The 15,216-nt window shown below is 44.5% G+C and overlaps 1 protein-coding gene across 1 annotated transcript in view; it reads left to right on the top strand.

Moving 5' to 3' along the window:
• LOC147457826 (uncharacterized) overlaps nt 1-15,216 on the top strand; it is a 60,198-nt gene that overhangs the window by 8,841 nt on the left and 36,141 nt on the right. Inside the window, exons 3-5 of the mRNA XM_086512614.1 lie at nt 778-1,019; nt 1,375-1,393; nt 1,574-1,776. Of these exons, the coding sequence (XP_086368740.1) occupies nt 778-1,019; nt 1,375-1,393; nt 1,574-1,776 (464 nt within the window). The remainder of the gene's footprint in view (nt 1-777; nt 1,020-1,374; nt 1,394-1,573; nt 1,777-15,216) is intronic.

Raw genomic sequence — 15,216 nt, 5'->3', positions numbered from 1 at the left:
ATTGGAGCCCACACCCGTAGGTGTACACATCAACTCTTGGCAATATAAAGAAAAATTGTAAGGGCCACTTAGATGAGAGGCCAATGCATCTGCCACCTAGACGAGGGGCCAATGCATCTAGGAGTGGAACTCTGCCACTCGTCGTCTTGTCTCAAGTGTTAAAGTTCTCTTTCAGTTCAAGTATTTAAAGTGTCAAGATTTGTTCCGGTTGCTTTAAAGTTTGTTCGAGTTGATCTTCCTGTTAGCATGTCATGCCCTCCGGCTACAAGTGAGACTAGAATTTTTCCAAGCATGATTGGGGAATCTTTTGGAGTTCAAGTCTACAGCATCTCTCAAGATAACATGCTTGTACTACTCCACAAGGGCCTATATATCTTGGACTGTATTGCCACCTTGCTGCTGAGTCCTTGGTTGGACGAAACAGGAACAGAGGTCAATACCTAGGCTCAGTCACTACCGCTTGTCAAAGCTTGATAAAAAGCACAGGATCTGGATCATTAAATTATTCGACCCTGATGTAGCAAGTTACATTAGTTATATGCTTCCTTTTTTCAAGGTATTGCAGCCTTCGGAATTTTTCCTAGACCTCTACTGGCAAAGCACCTAGGAGAGCTGTTATTTTCTCAAGAATCTGAGACATATGGAAAAGAATGCATAGAATCTCACCTTCATCTTTTGTAATGTGTGTCTTGGAAAATTATGATAGCTATGCCAGCTGTTTTGGTACTTCAAAAGTTGCTTTATAAGATGATTTTGGAAGTTCATGTTTGTTTACAGGTATCATATAGGACTTCGCTACACTGGTGGTGCCCGTATGCTTTTGCTGCTGAAATTAAAAGCAGGATTTCTTCCCATAACTATACCTGTTGGTGTTCGCAATCTAGATGTGGATGGGGAATTGTGGGTAAAGTTGCGGCTTGTGCCTTCCCAACCTTGGGTAGGAGCTGCAACCTGGGCTTTCGTTTCCTTGCCAAAAATAAAGCTCGATCTGTCTCCATTTCGTCTCTTCAATCTCATGGGTAAGTAGGTTTTTATGTACCCAAACAAACACAACCCCCCACCCCACCCCACCCCACGCCCATCACCACCACCACAGTGCACTCAGTACTTCAGACTTATCTGTGATGCATGGGTGTGTTAGTGTTTCTTCTCTTGCAAAAACGCCCTTGCCTGTTTTTTTCTCTGCACATAGAAGCACATAAGTTTGCTGTGATACACTGGCTTGCTTACATAACCAATATTGTGTTGCATTGAGAGGTGTGCCGATGCAGATGCTTTAAAGTTACACAAGACAGCAGCATACAGCGGATTCAAAGCTTCAAAATTCTGCTGACATGTGTTTGTTTATCTTGTTTCATGGAATCAACCATGCAGCCATTCCCTTCCTTTCAGTGTATCATTCTATCCCCCTTCTTTCAATACTCTTTTGTTAGTGAGTTTTGTTGATGAATTGTATGGAACTATGCTCAGTTTTGATCGCGTTTGTTAGTCTCTTTGCTTCAACACAGAAATGTTTCTTTTGCATTTGGTATTACATATTTGATGGTTTCTCAATTGTATTGTTATTTATCAGATTTTTGACGAAGCTTTTAGCTGAAGACCTTCCGCAGCTCTTTGTTCTACCGAAAAGGATTTCAATGGACTTTCTAAAAGGTAGAGCCAATGGGCCTGTACCTAAAGACTTCAAAGGAGCCGCATCAGAGGGCAACAAAGACTTCTCAGGGGAACTTTCAGTGACCCTTGTGGATGCTAGAAAGTTAATTTATACACCCTATGGTAATACTTCAAGCTCATTTCTTTTTGAATTGTTTAAAAAAAAAGAAAAGGGCTTGGCAACGTCCAGAATCAATCCCAGAGCTTACACATAATGTTTCTGTGCCAGTTAGTTCCTTAACAAAAACTCAGGATGCAGGCGCCTTTGTGGTAAAGTATGCTCATGTGCGTGTGTGCATGTGTGTGGGAGCCCATATTGATACCTGTTTCTATACCCACAATTGGCCTGGCAGTGATGGTATTAGGAACTTAGTGGGGTCGACAGTGTTTCGTCAATATCATGTAGATGGTAAAATTTTATTCTGGACAACGACCATGTGTCTACAATTTGCGCTTTCTTTTAGGGAGGAATCTGGGCTTTTCCTGGGTTTCTGTAAGTATAGGTGTCAAGATATCAATTAGTTTAATCCAGCAAAGTAGTTTTGGAGACGCATCCCTTTGCCTGCTCATTTCTTGCAGGATCTATGTCTCTCAATACTCTAAAACCTTGTTCACGGCACCTGTGATGCTTTGCTACATACTTGGAGAAATAATATCAAAGAATGTGCCTACATACCGCCTTTGCTCTCGAAAAATCCTGTTCATCATCCTGTTGAACATTGTAGGAGCATTGATAAGCCCAAACGGCATTACCGAATACTCATATAATCCAAAGGGCAAATTGAAGGTGGACTTAATATACATCCAAGAGCGATCCTAATTTAATGATATCCACTCTTCATATCGATCTTACTGAAACAAGTAAAACCTTGTACTCTTGTCAAGTATATCATCAATGATGGGTGTAGGAGACCTGTTCTTGATGGTGATTTTTCTAAGAGCTCTATAGTCTAAGCACATTGGCGAACAAAAAGGCGATGCATTCAACTGAATCAAGCCCTTTGCTGATAGCATATTTATGATTTGGTTCTCAATTCCTTCTTGCTATGCTCGGCTAACATTGTACAGGGATCTGTTTGGAGGTGAACTCCTTGGAATTAAATCAATAGCGAGATCTTCAGGCCGCATAGGAGATACCTCACCTGGAAGCATAGTTACCCGGAACGGGAACGGGAACGGGAGGGTCCGGAGCGGGGAGGAGGAGGGGGGGCCGTAACGGGAACGGGGCTGGAACGGTCCACCTAAAGTAAGAATTGAATTACCTCCATTCAGCTTAGTCCCAAATAAACTCCTAAACAACCCCAAAACTGCCCCCAAATCTGCCCCCTAACCTGCCCTCAAACTGCACCAAATATGTTCCCCGAACAGCCCTAAATCTGCCCCCAAAAGCCCACTTTTTTTCCCCAAATGCCTACTTTTACCCGTTCCGCCTCATGTTCCGCCCATTCCGGAACACCGTCCCGGTTACACCCTGTTCCAGAACGGCGTTCCGTTCCCATCTCCGTTTCGGGAACGGGACTCATCCGAAACACCGTTTTAGAACGTTTGGGATGTGTTCCCCCCGTTCTCTGTTATAGTGCCTGGAAGACCCCCTGGGAAGCAATCCCCATGAGACTCGAGGAATTCCAGACATGCTGATTGTAGTTTAGACAAATTAGATGAATTCTCAGATTCTCTCTTCCCTTTTGACATATATTGACTAGGTAGAAAGACTTGATTTTGCTAATTTAGAATCCGATACAAGATCTACATACTTGTCAGTGTGCAACGGAAAAGAGAAAGACATATGCAAGACAGATGTAGACAGTGAAGCTAACAACTCAATAACTCTTGGCGGCAATACTCGTGCAAGTATTGGATATGTGTCATGTAGTGCATCGTTAATTAGAGTCAATGTTTACTGAGCTAGTTTTTGTCCTATGTCAGTTTTTGTAGGCGTAATCGAGGGTGAGTAATATTCTTTCAAGAGGGGGGAATGCCACATAGTGATAACGTGGCATGACCTAAAGGACGGACTATGGACAGAGAAGGGAAAGATGCAGAAGAAGTTTCACCAACTTGCAAATCTTGCCGAGTGGCTTATTTTTAAAAGTTCGGTTCCTACCACCTTATGGGACCCTGTTCGATGGGGCCTAAGGGACACAAGGAGATTAAAAATAAAGCAGGACCCAGAGATTGCATAAAAAGGTTGATGATGTGGCAGTTGACACCTTTGAATCGCGCTACTGACGTGGCAAGCAGTATGGATTTCTGCAAATTGTGCTGGTAGCTTCTAGTGGTAGCTAATGGGCCAAGATGCTTTTAGACTTGAAGCTTTTCATGCACATTGCTTTTGGAAGGCCCAGAGCCTATAAATTCATGAGGCAGATTAGGTTGGGACTCGGGCCGCTAAGAAGAGGACCCTCGGACATTGTACTTCGTGAAGCATTAATAATAAAGAAATATCGAAAAGGGCGCCATTCTTTGGGGCTAGTTTCTCTGGGCACAAAACTTTGCTGTGCCGTGTCGTCTCTCTCTCTCTCTCTCTCTCTCTCTCTCTCTCTCTGCTTTGTTCTGTTCTTTAAGTTTTCTTTCGTTTGTTGTGGTAGATTCTTTGCTCGGAGTGTTCAAATCTATTACTTGGTACCTAGGTAGTCCCTGGAGGCTGGAGGACCTGATGCTCGAATGGAGCGGATCACCATTGAGGAGTGGTGCCATGACTTTGCCTACCATACATAGTTAGGCTTCTCTTGGACCCAGTGTTGGGGTCAGCCCAACTTGGGTGGTTGCCTATGTGTGAACTTGTTTGTAAAGCCTTTATAAGGCTCACTAAAACCTAATTGAATCTCTCCTTTTTCATTTCTACAACATACTAGTCTTATCTTCTTCTCCTCTCCTCTCTTGTCTGTTCTCTCACTCTGTCACAAACTGCTAACATGTCAAAGCCTAAGAATGGAGCCAACTTACAGATGCCGGCCGAGGGGCCTAAACCCTAAGAAGAACAAGTAGCAGAAGAAGAAGAAGTCCTACCAACTTATGGGGACCGCGTGCGATGGGGCCCAGTGACATAAAGGGATTAAAATAAAGCAAGACTCACACACACACTCTCACGCAAAGCTGATGACGTGGTAGCTATACGGAAGTTCCGGAAATTACGCTGGCTGATGACGTGGTAGGCTGTACGGATTTTCGTAAATTACGCTGGCAGCTTTTGGCATTGCTTTTGGGACCAGAAGCTTTTGAGTTTTTAAGGCTTTTCACTGTAACTGCTTTTCAGGCCAAGGGCCTTTAAATATGAGGTTAGGGCTCATTCTCTGGCATGCTTCCTGGAGAAGGTGCAGAGTCTGGAGTACCGGCTTGTACTTTGTTGATGCAATAAGAAATACCGAAAGGGGTGCCAAGGTTTGGGGCCAATACTCTCTAGGGTGGAATTCCGCCAGTCCGTGTCGCGTGTCGTCTCTCTCTCTCAATTCTATTTTTATTGAAGTGCTAAAAGTCTGTTCAGTCTGTTCTTTTCTATTGGCATGTTGTGCCCGTCTTGTGACAGTGGTATCAAAGCATAGCTTTTACCGGTCCTACAAAAGAGCAGATAGACAGAGCTATTGGAATTTTATTTGAGGTATCTTCGGCCTCCGACCGTGGACCTATTAGCCACTCCCACCCTTACTTCATCGCGCATCGGGCGCGCTCCTGCCTTCATCGCTATGTCTTACAGGGCATAAGCCATAAAGATCACTTGCAAGAGAAGGATCCAAGATTTGTTCCGAACTGTTATTTTTCTGAGAGGCAGTGCCATGCAGATGTTGATAGCTACCAAGCGGCATACTCCAAGTACTTGGCAAGCTTTCAAGAAATTTTTTGCCTGAAGTTATATGGTTTCTGACATCTTCCTTCGGAGTGCAACTTCTGTCAGAGTGGGGTATCTTGAAATGCTTGCCATGAAACCCTAGCAGATTATAACTTGAAATTTCTCAACATATCCCATAAGATGTCTCTTCACGAGCAGATGATCTTAAAGGTCCAGTGCGATTGCTATTTTGGGACTACCATCGCCGCCAAAGACACACTGTCTGTCCAAGAGCTGATGGACCATGATGTCGTCGACTACGACCTTGTGGAAGGAACCTAACCCTAATTTTTTTGGTGCAGGTTTTAGGATGGAAAGTCAGTCGACTTTTCGAGCTCGGCTGATGTCGAATTGCTTTTTAAGTTTGAGTTCTGTTTGAGAACTTGTTTGGTGAACCTGTTTGGAATTTGTTTGAAATGGATGGTTTCTGTTTTGAACCCGTCTTGGTGCCGATTTCAATTGTTTGACTCTGGTTTGATATTGGTTTCAATGATTGGTGATTTTACTCCCTGGTGGAGAAGTATTATTTTGGTATTGTTTGAACCTCGGAACGACGCAAGCTGATGCTTGGGGAGTGTTTCGTTGTATGTTTGAAAACCTCCGAACGACGCAGGCCAATGCCTGGGGAGCGTTTGGTTGTATGCTTGTAAAATAATTGTTGTTGTGACTCCCGGCCTAGACTTGGATGGTTATACGGGAGGAGTATTAAGAAGTCTGAGCAGTGGTTACTCTCAGCACCTCCAAACGACGCAGCCTGCGGTCTGGGGGGCGTTTGGTTGTAAAAGGCCTCTATATCTCCCGGTCCGGTATAACCGGCCTATACAACATAGAGGGCGGTACTAGTTCAATTACATGTTAACTTTACACAGAGCACTGAGAAGGGAAGAGAACACAGTTGCGTCAAGCGACTAGAATGTCACTGTGCACACGAGACCGACACCCTGTAGGCCCCAAAGACTGGCGCCCCTTTCGGTATTTCTTTATTCAAATTAAGGTAGACGATCCGACCACTTAGCATAAGCTTTCACAAAGCTGTCCAAACCTGGCGAGGGCTGAAAACGTAGGTTTTCGACCGGATTTCGACAGATTAACGGCGCAAAAACCCCTGTAGGTCAAAAACACCTGTCTAGGACGGATTCCCTCGATATCTGGAAGCTTTTTGGTGAGCTGTCACAGAAATTCAGCGGGCTGTAATTCTCTGTTTTTCACTGCCGGGAGCCCAAAAGCTTGTACACGCATCCCAAGGCTCTCACGAGGCTCCCCCGATGTTCCCTTGCAGTTTAGGTGCGAAACCCTAAACCTGCAGAAAAACACAGCAGGCTGTAATTCCCTGTTTCGGATCGTTTTTAGCGGAGGGAACACGCTTACGCGTGTCCTAAGGGCTCCCGCACGCAATGGGACAGTTCCCCTGTGAATTGGACGAGTTTTCACGCGAGAAAACTCTCCAAACTCGCAATCTTTCGTGATGGAACTGTGCGTACCTGTGGGGGATTAGCAATTAGCTAATCCGGTTCCTGTTCAGAAGGCTCTTGCCTTGGCAAACGCGCATAAACCCCCAGAACTGTACATAGGTCAAATGAGAAGCCCACTAGTGGGGCATAACATACTGTACGTAGGGGAGAAAGAGAGCAGTATGTAGCGTGCGGGGCATCACTCCCGTCACCATACTGTGCATAGAGGGCAAGGTAAGCATTCCATAGCTTTTGTACCTGCTACAATCCACCTGAGGCTGAAAATGGCACCCCCTTTGTTGATATGCAGCTCGTTTTTGCCTCCCAGAGTGGCAGAATCGCTCACAGGCTGACACGTTGCCCAATTTCCGAGTTTGGGCTTTCCCTGCTAAAAATATCTCAACTGGTGCGTCAGTTGACTTGGCAGCAAAGCAATAAAATGTTCCCCTTGTCATTCCAGAGCTAATGACGCGAACACATTTTCCGGTCAAAAATAGCAGTTCCCTAAATTTTAGGAGATGCTTCCATGGCGTCCCTATCGGTCTCCTGACCATCATTGAAGACTACCATTTGACCAACATCTACAATGTGGGTTAATTTACTGGCCCCTTTCAACTTATAAAGTTGCAGTGACTTGACGAGTGGCCCAAATTCTAGTTTGGCGCACACGAGCTTCCATACTCATCAGAATTCAGTGCTAACTGGCCCGGGCAGTCCCTGTCTGACCGGCCTAGATCCCCGATGTGAGAAACCCATTTGGCTGCAGCCGTTTCACACTGGCCATGCAATGTCCACTTGCACCTTTTCAAGGGTTCCGGGACAAACAAGTAAAAAAATAAAATAAATATATCTAATACTTATTTACGGAAGGCAACAGGAAAAATACACCTCCTGGTGACATCCGGACCATTTTAGCTACGCGGGAGGAGTGATGAGGGAGTCGTTGAATATCTCCCGACCCAGACTTTGTTAGGTTATGCGGGTGGAGTGTTCATCGGCGGCTTTATGTTTCTATGTCTTGTAACATGCATATGTAAGCATTTGTGTTGCATTGTGATGTGCCAACTACTGAATGTTCCTAATTGGATGAGATTGCTTGGGTATGTAATTTTAGTGCATCAAGAGACCCATGGCAGATCAATACGGTCTGGGTGTGATGGTTAATTTTACTACGCCGGAATATCAAGAGTTCCGATCTGGACAAAAGGAGAAGCTAACTCCTTGATCAAAAGAGCCGAAAGGAGAAGCTAACTCCTTAACAAAAAGAGCAAAGTGATTGTCCCTCGGAACGACCCTCGGAAATTTTTTGAGCTAACTTGAGTTGTTATAAAGCAAGACTCACACACACACTCACGCAAAGCTGATGACGTGGTAGCTGTATGGAAGTTTCGGAAATTACGTTGGTTGATGACGTGGCAGGCTGTACGGTGCCAATCTGTCATGACGCCGGCGTCAAATTCATTTGACAGCCAAGCAGATGCAAACATTTGCTTGAAGTAAACCCAAGTGGCGGGTGCCTGTCCTTGCATTAACAATGTCGTCCACCATGTAAGCGCATTGTCCTTTAAGAAAGTGGCAGCTTTCTTGACCTTCGAGGCCTCTGTAAAATTCCCTCCCGCATAAGCTGTATCAAACTGCTGGAGGAAAGTGAGGGCCTTTGTCTTATCCTCGAAACCACTTAAGGTACTGAACTTTACCGCTGCACCACCTTCTTTATAAGCCTTCGGCTTCTCTAGTGCCCCCAAGTTGTCATACGGAATGGTCTGCAACATGGGCACTGTAGTAGGCATGATCGGCATGTCTTGGCCATTCACATTTTGCGTCAGAGGTGCGATATCTGGCTGCTGTTAAAAAAAACCAGCCATGCCAAAATAACCCTGTGGCACCCCAAACTGGCCCTGGTTGCAGTGGAAACCTTGCTGCATGCCGATACTACCATACATGGGGTTTGGCATGATGCCTTGCTTACCCCCGAACACTGTTCCTGGCATGTACGGCTGACTTCCAGGCGCATAACCAGCCATACTTTGGAACATTGATCTACCCCCGAAATACCCAGGATGTACCGTTGGTGGTGGAAAAACTGAGTGCATAGCCTGGTATCCAGCTCCCTGTTCGTTTAAGACAGCATGCTGGCTCTGAAAGGTGGCGGGCTGAACTGGCATAACCTGTGGAATAGGCGTTCTAGCCACCTGTTCAAGCACGGGAGGAACTTGCTTTGGAGCCCCCGACTCCGCAACATGCGAGTGTTCCCTTTCCTCCTGCGCCACATGAAGTACTTGGGCTTGAGCATCAACAAGCTCCGTACGCGGCGTAGGTTGCCTATTTTGTTGTTGCACTGGTGGTGCTTGCAAGAATTCCATAAACCTCGGATTCTGCACCAGCTGCGAAAAGACATTCACCGCGGCAACTAACTGAGTCTTGAACGCATCATCCTCAAGTTGCCCAGTCATAAAGCCCTGTACTACTGGAGGGACATTCACGTTGACAGGAGGTGCAGACTGACGTGGCCGTGAGCTCTCTCCAATCTCAGAAACCATAGGAATCTCCTGCCTGTCCTTTGAAGAAGAACCCTCTTCCATAGTTCCCTTCCCCTTGTCGGCCATAGTGTAATCCCCGTGTTCCTGCACTCTGTGTCTTTATCCCAAAACAATCCAGGCTCACTCTTTAAGAAAAAAGTGATTGATGTCCCGGCAATGGAACCATGAAACCGGCCCGTGGGGCGGTAGGCATTGGCTTTCACCCGAAATTCTTTACTTTAAACACACAGAGAGAGCACTTTGCAAATGAGACCTGTAACGGGAATTAACACTTAATCACACACACGGCTCGGAAGCTAGAATGCTCCGAGCAGACGCCGACAACCTGTAGGCCCCAAAATTGGCGCCCCTTTCGGTATTTCTTTATTCTTTAGGAGGGTAAAGTACATAGAAGAGTCCTGGGAATTCTTTGACTGTATCCCACTAGATACTGCTTGTTTTGGCCAAATTTCTGCAGCATAACAGCCCCAAAACTTGCGGGAAACCAATTCCCCTGCTGGAACTCGCTTCTACTGGCGTGTATCCTCTGATTCCTGCCCAAAAACAGTAAATTCAGCACGCTGTATACTGGTTTTTTCCCTGTTTTCAGTCCCAAACAGTCCCCTAACTGTCCTCTGCCAGTGGGGCACGATTCCCAAAGGTTCTGGCGTCCGTATGGCTGAAAAACAATAAAATTACAGCGCACACACAGCGATGATTTTGCAACTGTATGGTGAGGTTATGACCCTCACCAATGCCTGCTTTGGAGTAGCAGCTAGCTATCCTTGTTCCTGCTCAAGGAGGCTCTTGCCTCAACACAAAAGCATGAACCCACACAGCTGTACATCAGTCAAATGAGGAGCCCTCTTGTGGGGCATCACATAATTGCACGTAGGGGGGAGAGAGAGCAGTGTGTAGTGTGCAAGTCATCACTCCTAGCACCACACTGTACATAGAGAGGAAAGCAAGCACTCCATAGCTCTTAACCTGTGACAGGTTCTCAATGAAGCATCCTCCCAGCATAAATCGAACGCCCTCTCTTCTGCCCTTGACCTGTAATGCATCTGTGAACAAATAGATGCAAAAAGGGGAAGATTTCCATAGTTGCCAAAACCTGCGTATCGCTGAAAACGCGCCGTGTAAACACGCATCTGATGCCTTCCAATGCTGAAAATGAGCTTCTGGGTCCAAGGTAAAGTCATGGGAAGCTCAAAAATGCAAAGAAATGGCTGAAAATCATAGTTAACAACCTCCAAAACTGCTCCAAAAAGTCAGTTATTACGAGTTCTCTTCTCCCAAACTTGGTAAATTGGCCAAAAAGTGCCCCTTGGCACTCATACATGCGATTTCTCCTCATTGGGCTTCCTGCTTAAAAATCTCTCAATTGGTGCATCGGTTGACTTTGCAGTATAGTAATAAAATGTTCCCCGTGTCATACGGGAGGTAATGACGCGAACACATTTCACGGCCCAAAATAGCAATTTCCTAAATTTTAGGAGATGCTTCCGTTGGGCTCCCACTAGTCATCTGACCATCTATCCTCATTGGGACCGCATCCAAAAGTGCAATGTAGCCCAACTGTCGGATACTTTCTGTTGGTGATCCCACCTTGACTTTATGCCTTTATTGAGTTCACTTCCTAGTATCCACCAACTTGCTAAGTGCAACGGGGGGACCTGTATGATCTTGCTCTGAGCCTAGACATCCTCTTATCGTACGAATTCCAATGCCGACCACTTCCCATCTGCGGGTGAAACTATCGTACGCATTGGCCATATAATGTCCGACCGTTTGCAACTTCAAAAAGAGGGTCTCAAAAATAAAACAAAAATCATTGGAAAGAAACCAACAACTAAGGTTAGCAGTTGCCACGTCCTCGTGACAGCTACCCTTTAAAACTTAACTCTCTTTGAGAGAATTAGTAGTAACTTAGTTGTATCACTAAACAAATCTTACACACATGCTCTTTTTCTCTTTGAAAGAAGAAAAATCCTATTTCTTAGATCTAAAGACAACCTTGTGAACCTTTCATTAGAGCATTATTTTTAGAGTAAATTATAATGCCACTTTGAATAGAATGGTTAATTCCAAAAAAATTCAATACTTAATTGTCCGTGATTATGTGGACCTTAAAAATAGAAAAAATATATTTTTGGCGGGGTTTAAGGGTACACATATATATTAATCATCATTCAACATGCATACTATTTTAGTAAGATCTCCAGTCACATATGGTTAAAGAGAGCGCTTTCTACTTTCTCTATGCCATATTAGTTTGGTAATCTAGAGAATTTGAAACAACGGAACTTGAAATATAAGTATGATCTCCAGTCACCTATGGTTAAAGGGAGTGCTTTCTACTCTCTCTATGCCATATTAGTCTGGTAATCTAGAGAACTTGAAACAACTGAACTTGAAATATAATTATGATGTCCAATTAACTATGGTTAAAGAGAGTGCTTTCTACTCACTCTATGCCATATAGTCAGGTAATCTGCTATTTTAGTAAGATCTCAAGTTACCTATGGTTAAAGAGAGCGCTTTCTACTCTCTCTATGCCATATTAGTGTGGTAATCTAGAGAACTTGAAACAACGGAACTTGAAATATAAGTATGATATCCAGTCACCTATGGTTAAAGGGAGTGCTTTCGACTCTCTCTATGCCATATTAGTATGGTAATCTAGAGAACGGAACTTGAAATAACATCAGGTTAGTGCCGATTAGCAACGTGGTTATTTTGTAATTTATTCTTCCAAACAAAGAGAAATCTTGCTTAGGAAATTCAAGAGCTTAAGCATGAATTGATTTAGGATGAGAAATAACTCAATTGATAAAGACAATATGCAAAACCTTACCTCAGTGTATGCGGTAGTCTTCTTCTTGATTGTGGGGAGTATTTGAAGAAGTATGTTTGTTGTAGATGGCTCTCTCCACTTCTTTCCTTCTCTTGAAGACCACCAATTCGTTACTTGGAATGAGAAGAGGAAAGGAGATAAGGACGATTCAAGCTATGGAAAGCTTGAATGTTAGGGGAGAGAAGAGGGAGAGCGTAATGAAAAGCTCAATTATGGTTTTGGCCATGGTTACTCACGGAGAGAAAAGTGTGTGTAGAGGGTGTATATGTAAGAAGGCTTAACTGTATGGATTGCTCCAAGCTTACTCTCAAGCTTTTCTTCCAAAAAAAGGAAAGAGAGAAAGTAGTGGAAGAGTGGAGAAAGGCTTCTTTTTATGTTTTTTTGATAAGTGCTTTAATTTATCATTGATAGCTTTTCAATCTTACAATTCCCACTCAACCTCCTAGAAGCCCTCTCCTCCGAAAGTTGTCTCTCATAACACTCGAAAACCTTTCAAGAAGCCTCCCCCTTTGAATAAAATTTCCCATGTAAATTTCACCTTTCAACCCTTTAAAAAGCCCAAACCCTCTCCCCCATCAGGCCACCCTTGCACTACTTTCCCCTCCTACAATCCTCCCATTTTAACCACTCCAAAGAAGTCCTGCCCTTCTCCCTCCTCATCTAACATCACCCTCTTACCCTCTCTACTCAAAACTCCCCAGTACCCCCTCAACTCTTTCACACCACAACCCAATTCTTTGTACCCTAAGTATAGCCTACCTAAAACTTCAAAAAACTTGCAATGGAGGGAGAAGTAGGGAAGGAGCACCCTAGTACTTGGGTCCATTTGCTCTTCTCTCAAGCCCCCCTCTTTCCTCATATCTGGACCCCTCCTCGTGTGTTCCCTTTTCTTTCCCACTTCCCCTACATAGGTAGGAAGCGTTGTAAATTTTGGCTACCCCTCACCTAATCCCCATCTATTTAATATTTTGACTCTTAGCAAAATTACCGCGTTTTCCCTTGAGCACAAGGTTACTAACCTCTCCTTCCATAATCTTTCTAATCGTTCCCTCTCTCCCTCCAAACAAAGGCTTGTAGGCCTTGGGCTCAATTATATTCCCCCCTCTCCCCCACCCCCCCTCTCCTTTGTTCGTCAAGCTTATTCTAATTTGGAAAGGAGTTTGCAACTTAAAATGTTTTTTAATATAGAACCCTCTCTTCCTCCCTCTCCTTTTTCTATCCCGAATCCTCTTTGGAATCCTCCCTCTCCCTCCACAACTCTTAACCAAGCCTTTAGTCTTATCTACTCTCTCCTTAAACCTCTTCTATCCTCTCTTCCTCCCTTTCACTCTAAACCTCTTTTAATGAACTCCATCTCATCCTTAAGAAATGATCGTAACATCATTATCAAACCGGCAGATAAAAATCTAGGACCAGTTATCCTTTCTAAGTCTTGGTACTATAATGAAGCCTTTCGTCACCTTATGGACGCCCTCACCTACTCCAAAATCTCCACAACTCCTTTACCCTTTGTGCAATCCCTCCTTTCCTCCATTGTCACCAACTATCCTCTTCTTCCCTACAACGAAAGAGCTTTTATCCTCTCCTCCTCACTTGAAAACCTCCAGCCTTGCCCTTTCTTCCTTTTACCTAAGATCCACAAACCCATCCTCGTAGGCTGTCCTGTCTGCTCTTACAAAGGTTATGTCTTGGAGAACGCCTCTAAGTTGCTCCATGCACAACTATACCCCATTCTTTTGTCCAAAACACAACACGTTAAAGATTCTCACACTCTTGTTTTAGACTTGGCTTCTACTACTTTCCCTCCAAACATTATCCTCTTCACCTTTGACGTTGAATCTCTCTACCCTAGTATCCCCATCCACGAAGGCCTCCTTGCCCTTAAAAGTTCTATCCAAGGTTTCTTCCCCTCCCCTAAGGTCAACTTCATCTTGTCCTTAGCCTCTCTTATCCTCAACCACCATTATCTCTCTTTCAATGGAGAAATTTGGCACCAAATCAAAGGCACCGCTATGGGGTCAAACTTTGCGGTTGTGTATGCTTGCCTTTTCCTTTGCTTTTTGGAAGAGGGCATGAATCTCCTATCTTCCCCATCCCTTCTCTACTTCAAGAGATTTATAGATGATGCCTTTGGAATTTGGGATGGTCCTCACTCTAGCTTAAACAAACTCCTCCAAAAGTATGGACACCTTCTCCAAGAACATATCAAAATTTTCCTTTCAATCTCCTCTCAAGAATCTTTTATTCTGGACATCCATTTTTTCAAGGGACCCTCCTCTACAGCTTATGGGATCCTTGATACCCATTGTCACCAAAAAAACCTAAACTCCTACAACTATATTCCTTGGCAATCTTGGCACCCCACTCACCAAAAGATTGCTTTTATTCTCTCAGAGCTTAGGAGGTACATTATTAGGGAAAGCTCTCTTGCAAGCTTCATCTCTATTCGTAAGCTCTTCTATGCTAGGCTTAGAGAAAAAGGATATCCCTCCCCCCTGTTGAAAGCTTGCTTTCTCCACCTTTCCTATGATCTAAGACTCTCTCTCCTTCAAAAAATGTCCAAAACCAAACCTTCTGCTACCATCATCAAGATTCCTTTCTCACCTCTAATCCGCCATCTCAACTTTATCTCGCTCCGTTAACCAACCCCTCACGAATCTGCTTAAATCCAGCACGGACCTCGCGCACTTACCTAGACCTTTGATATGTTGGATGAATGCGCCCAATCTCGGAACCCTTCTCTCTAAACCTCCTTCTTCTTTTCCAGCGCACCCCCCCCCCCCCCCCCCCCCCCCCCCCCCACCCCCCCCCCCCACCCCCAAGGAACTACACCCGAATTTGACTAAACCTTTGATTCAGTTAGCTTCGGCCTCATGTATATATGCAGCCCCTCTAAACTCCACCCATTCC

The sequence above is a fragment of the Adiantum capillus-veneris genome, chromosome 5 (genome assembly GCF_014529385.1).
Source record: "Adiantum capillus-veneris isolate H3 chromosome 5, ASM1452938v2, whole genome shotgun sequence".
Classification (NCBI taxonomy): domain Eukaryota; kingdom Viridiplantae; phylum Streptophyta; class Polypodiopsida; order Polypodiales; family Pteridaceae; genus Adiantum; species Adiantum capillus-veneris.
Note: the sequence above shows the minus strand (reverse complement) of the source record. Positions and strands in the feature narration are given on the sequence as shown.